The 6140-nt window shown below is 42.5% G+C and overlaps 1 protein-coding gene across 1 annotated transcript; it reads left to right on the top strand.

The window, feature by feature from the left end:
- The first annotated feature begins 467 nt into the window (after positions 1-467).
- On the top strand, positions 468-3483 carry LOC112260541 (glutamine synthetase). The gene is made up of 7 exons (XM_024435728.2): positions 468-579; positions 1291-1475; positions 1618-1779; positions 1868-2014; positions 2125-2252; positions 2356-2555; positions 2763-3483. The coding sequence occupies exons 2-7, from the start codon at positions 1310-1312 to the stop codon at positions 3073-3075; spliced, it is 1116 nt and encodes a 371-aa protein (XP_024291496.1). The 5' UTR covers positions 468-579; positions 1291-1309; the 3' UTR covers positions 3076-3483.
- The last annotated feature ends 2657 nt before the right edge of the window (positions 3484-6140 follow it).

Here is a 6140-nt window from a genome sequence, read left to right as displayed (position 1 = left end):
TACATCAATAGCCTATTTGTACCACAGGGTGGCGTTGGGAATATAGCTCCTGTCAACTAGCTCATCATTTCTGTTGATATACTGATGTGAGGCTTTTTGAGGGAGTTTTATTTTCCCTGAGATGGAATTTAGGTCTATCTCCCATCAAATCTCGATTGGCTTTAAATATGTATATATTTCTAGCCATTGTAGTACTTTATGTAACCTGAAGTTTTCTGCTCTTTGTAATGGTGTAGGTACTAAATAGCCTACACTGGTTATTGTATAAACTGTACCGTACTGGATACATTGTATCACTCACACAAAATGACACGCAATGCTTTTTAACTATACTAGAGGGCGTTGCGACTCGAACCCTGTCCAATGATCAAGCCGCGTGTGCTGTCATTCACTTTGGAATAAACAAATCGTGTTTTTCTCTGACCAATCAAAGACTCCGAGCTCCAACTCTCTTGTTATAAATTGAACTGAAACAAGAAGTCGAAGCTAGAATGAGAGAACAACTATCGGGAAATTTTTTGACATTATATTGGACTTGCCAGTCCTTTAAATTTTATTTAAAATTTCTCGTATTTCCAGGTAATTTCTATTTATTCCTTGTGATATAGTATAACCTACCTGTTTTTACTTGAGCTATTCTATTGTAGCCGAGTTATTTCCCCGTTCCAGAGAAGTACATGACACCTTGTTTGGTCACTTTTTCCTGATATGGAAATGCTTTTTTTTTTGTCAGATTAAGTGAAGTTTGTGGTGTCTTTCCTAATGTATTGATATCCTCTCTATGATGTTGTGTTCGGTTCATTGTTCTGTAAATTATGAAGGAAATGTGCGATGTAATATTAGAATTGCAATAATGTGTAGCCATGACTACAGTGGGTGGTGTTTCAGCAATCCCCAGAAGACCCAAGAGGTAGTCAGTTTCATTGGGTCATAAAGGAGGAGGTTGATGAAATGTGTTAATTAGTGCAACATGGATTATGGTGGTTCACAGCCTACCAATCTAGGAATGGTAATATGTGATCAATATGGCAGAAATTGACTTTTCTTTGTCAGACTTGCTCTACTTGAAGTGGTGCCAACATCTGTTTTAGCTCTGACATGGATTTACACTAAAGAAAATGGCTATCTTCGCGTGCGTACTTTGATTCGTTTTGGAACAATACACAACCCTGTCTCCGAACGCGCTGTTATGCAACATCATGTTTATTCAAACAAATCGATGCTGGTCAAGTAGGCGGCTGCTTTGATGTAGTCTCATCGTGCCTGTTGTCTTTTCGTCGTCATTCTTAGGTGTTTTATAACAAACAAGATGGCTATGTCCGCCAGCGCCGAACTAAGTAAGGCTGTTAAACAGCAGTACATGGAACTCCCTCAGGGAGACAAAGTCCAAGTCATGTATGTCTGGATCGATGGAACCGGAGAGGGACTCCGCTGCAAAACCAGAACGCTGGATTCGGAGCCCAAGAGCATCGAAGGTATGTAATAATTAGAACGGAAGAGCTTACTTTTTTGGTTGGCATTTTGAGTTCTGGGGGTTGTAAGTATAATTTATTTTGTAGCCTGCCTAGTTGTTTTGACTGACATGCGTTAACTAAATAACTTGCTTTGATTCTATAGAACTGCCGGAATGGAATTTTGATGGCTCCAGCACCTACCAGTCTGAGGGCTCAAACAGTGATATGTATTTGATTCCTTCTGCAATGTTCAGAGATCCCTTCCGCAAAGACCCCAACAAATTGGTATTGTGTGAAGTGCTGAAGTACAACCACAAGCCTGCAGGTAACCTAGAATTATTGGTGTGCCTCGGTCTTGTTAAGGATATTTTTTTTTTTTGCTTTTGTCTAATATGGGTACATTTATTTAACAGAAACCAACCTTCGTTTGACTTGTAAGAAAGTCATGGACCTGGTTGAGAACCAGGTCCCTTGGTTTGGCATGGAGCAAGAGTACACAATCCTAGGCACTGATGGACACCCATTTGGCTGGCCCAACAACGGCTTCCCTGGCCCACAAGGTAAAAACCCATCATAGTGATCTTTGACTGACCTTATACAACTTGCTCTCCCAGCAGATGCATTAGTTTGTCAAATATCTGAATTGTTATCTAACCATGTTTCTCTATAGGTCCCTATTATTGTGGAGTGGGATCTGACAAGGCCTATGGTAGAGATATTGTGGAAGCCCACTATAGAGCCTGTCTGTATGCTGGGGTCATGATCTGTGGCACCAATGCTGAAGTAATGCCTGCACAGGTAAGCTCAAATACTGTTTTAAAATTTGGCGTTTCTGTGATTGCATAGGATCCGCCAATAGAAAAGACTGATGCACTCAAACACTTGTTTTGTCCATTTTTAGTGGGAGTTCCAGGTTGGTCCTTGTGAAGGCATCAACATGGGTGATCACCTCTGGGTGGCTCGCTTCATTCTCCACCGGGTGTGTGAGGACTTTGGCGTGGTGGCCTCATTTGACCCCAAGCCTATCCCTGGGAACTGGAACGGTGCTGGCTGCCACACCAATTTCAGCACCAAAGAGATGCGGGAAGAAGGCGGGTTAAAGTGAGTACTGGCTCATATCAAGATGCATTCATTCAAGGTTTAATGAGAAATTGGCATGCATCGTTTGTTCACTAGCACCCAATCTGTATGTCTTTTGGATGTTGAATTAAGCCAGACTTACTTGAATGTTCTCTAGGTAATGCAAATGGTGCTGACCCACCTGTCTACTTTTCTGTGTTTTAATTGAATTATCTTTCCTGCTCTCAGGGCCATTGAGGAGTCCATTGAGAGGCTGGGGAAGAGACATAGCTACCACATCCGTGCCTACGACCCTAAAGGGGGGCTTGACAACGCCCGTCGCCTCACCGGCCACCATGAAACCTCCAACATCCACGAGTTCTCTGCTGGCGTAGCCAACCGTGGCGCCAGTATCCGCATCCCTCGCACCGTGGGCCAGGAGAAGAAGGGCTACTTTGAGGATCGCCGCCCGTCGGCCAACTGCGACCCGTATGCCGTGACGGAGGCTCTGATCCGCACCTGTTTGCTCAGCGAGGAGGGAGATGAACCTGTGGATTATTAGACCCAACGAGATCCTCTGGACTTAGTCCCCTTCCCCTCACCCTCATTTTTTTTTTTAAATGGCTGAAAAGTCAAACTAGTACTGTATTTGTCATTTTTATTTTCCACTGAAATGATTCTAACCTTGCATTTTTATGTAGCTTAAAGTTGGCTGGTCAACTTAACATGGAATTAAATCTGGTGTTAACATATGGGGGAGGGAAAGAGAATGTCTGACAGGGTATGGTCTTTCCCCTCTCGTGTTGGTTGTTTTCTAGTGGGGAGTATTTGTAACGTAACTGTTTAAGTCCTCATTTGGTCTCTCCCTGCAGTCTGTTGAACTGAAATGATCTAAAGCACATATTGACACTGAGGACTAGGGCTGGGTGGCATGTCATTTTCTTAATAAAACCTATGGCTAGTTTGTGTACTTCGTATGTTGACCTGCCTTTTAAACTGTGTACTGTTTCAATGTTAACTAACTAGGAAGTGTATTTAAATGGCAATGTTTCTGTCTCCAGATTTCACACATTCCTGGATCATGTTGTCTGGTACATTCTTTAGATGTCTGGCTCCAAAAACTGTCTTTTACATTTGGCTCCATCTTGCCAATTGTAGTGTTCCTTTAAGACTCATGAAGGAGTTTTATCTTTTTTTTTTGTCCTGATATACTGTTATGGCACCTGATTTGGTAAAAGCTGCATTTGCTGAACCTGGTTTTTGTTTTTTTACATTTAAACCTTTATTTTACCACAAACTTGACTGTTTTTGATTCTTGTCTCAAAACCAGTTTACTAAAATGCCAGAATTTGCCATGTAGGACTAATGCGACGGTATAGGAGAACCAGGGCATTTCGGATGGCAAATCCTAAGGTCATCCAAGTTCCTTTGAAATTCCTCTCATTGCATGAAATGCCCACTGAGCGCAAAACTAGAAGTCCCCTACACTGGCTGACTGAGGAAAGGGTCTCTGGTGGACACTATTGCAGTTAACACATTGAGAGAGAAAAAAACACTGTAGGGTATTATCTGGCATTGATGCCCAGGAACATGATCACAGTAATTGAATCCAGAATAATAGTCTCACTATTTCTCACGAGCACATGCACAAGGGAGACTTGAATTTTTAACCAAGATGAATCTGGGATCATAAGCTTAAATCTGGACTGTACCTGCCCCTGCCAGTGCTGATAATATCACACCTGGGAACAAGACTAAACTTCCAGTATAACCGGTCATACACGTGCACCTACTCTCTCACCCAAATGTGAGCTATGCCTGACAAGTTAATAACCCAGTGGCAGGCAGCTGCCTATTTACTGTATGTTGATGCTGATTTCTTTGGCATCCCATAAGAACATAGTTTCACAGACCATAGCTAATCATTTTTTTGAGTGACGAGTTTACTTTGTCAGGGCTGGAATAGATTGTATGTGGTGTCCTTGCGAGACTGGTTTTCTGAGGAGTGATGGTATTCCTTGCATGTCTTAGGTCATGTGTGGAGAATAGGGCTAGACATATTGTATCAAGGAAGGGCTCCTCAGACAAAGCAGCCTTGTCCTCTGGCATGGTAGCAGACCTGGAGGTTGAACTTCCCTTTCAACATTGTATGACTTGATAAATTTAGCCTCGGAAGCCCAGGCTGTGAGGCTACGTTCAACTCTACCCTAGTGTCACAGTTTGGTCGTTCCACGAAAAGAGTGTCTTTTGTGTCCCTTTGCTATTTTAAGTGTTTTTAATATTTTATATTAAATGAAGTGTCTTTTAACATAGACCACATGGAAAATTCAATAAATCAGATTTTAACACTAATAAAGACTTGCTAAAGTGCCAAAATTCAGAATTTGACATATCCCTCTAAGCATCCTCATACTTTTAGCCCCTTAACGCTAACGTTTCTCAAAGTTTTTACCATCATTGTAAAGCATGGTGAAACTATTCATTTTTACATATCTTTCAAAAGAAACATTGAACATCAAATCAAATACAATTTTATTGGTCACATGCGCCGAATACAATAGATGTAGACGTTACAGTGAAACGCTTATGCCCAATCCCAGCAGTGCAGAGTTAAAAAGTAAGACAAATATTTGCTTTAAAAAAAGTATAAAATATTAACGCAAAAACAATGAGGCTATATACAAGCAGTTTCAGTACTGAGTCAATGTGCAGGGGTACGAGGTAGTTGAGGTAATACAGTATGTACATGTGGGTAGGGTAAAAGAGACTAGGTAATCAGGACATATAAACAGTGTAGCAGCAGCATATGTGTGTGTGTGTGTGTGTGTGTGTGTGTGTGTGTGTGTGTGTGTGTGTGTGTGTGTGTGTGTGTGTGTGTGTGTGTGTGTGTGTGTGTGTGTGTGTGTGTGTGTGTGTGTGTGTGTGTGTGTGTGTGTGTGTGTGTGTGTGTGCGCACGTGCGGGAGTTTTAGTGTAGTATGTGTGAGTGTGTGGGTAGAGTCTAGTGAGTGTGCATAGAGTCAGTGCAAGGGAGTTGGTGCTAATCAATTAAGATAAAGAAATACATAATGAAGGGGGTCAATGTACATTTTCAGGGTAGCCATTTGATGAACTTTTCAGCAGTCTTATGGTTTGGGGGGTAGAAGCTGTTCATGTGCCTTTTGGTCCCAGACTTGGCGCTCCAGAACTGCTTACCGTGCAGTAGCAGAGAGAAGAGTATGACTTCGCTGGAGTCTTGCCAACTTTTTATGGCCTTCTGACACAGCTTGGTATAGAGGTCCTGGATGGCAGGGAGTTCGGCTACAGTGATGTACTGGGCCGTATACCCTCTGTAGCTCCTTGGTTGGATACAGATAACTTTTTAGAGGATCTGAGGTCCATTCCAAATTTCTTTAGCTTCCTGAGGGGGAAGAGGCATTGTTGTGCCCTCTTCACAACTGTGTTGGTGTTTTTGGACCATGATAGGCCCTTAGGGATGTGGACACAGAGGAACTTGAAGCTCTTGACCCGCTCTACCACAGCCCGTTGATGTGAATGGGGGAGTATTCGGCCCTCCGTTCCTGTAGTCCACGATAAGCTCCTTTGTCTTACCCGTGTTGAGAGATGTTGTTCTGGCACCACACTGCCA

The sequence above is a fragment of the Oncorhynchus tshawytscha genome, linkage group LG10 (genome assembly GCF_018296145.1).
Source record: "Oncorhynchus tshawytscha isolate Ot180627B linkage group LG10, Otsh_v2.0, whole genome shotgun sequence".
In the NCBI taxonomy this organism is placed as follows: domain Eukaryota; kingdom Metazoa; phylum Chordata; class Actinopteri; order Salmoniformes; family Salmonidae; genus Oncorhynchus; species Oncorhynchus tshawytscha.
The sequence above is the reverse complement of the archived record's forward strand: the minus strand, read 5'-3'. Positions and strand labels throughout refer to the sequence as shown.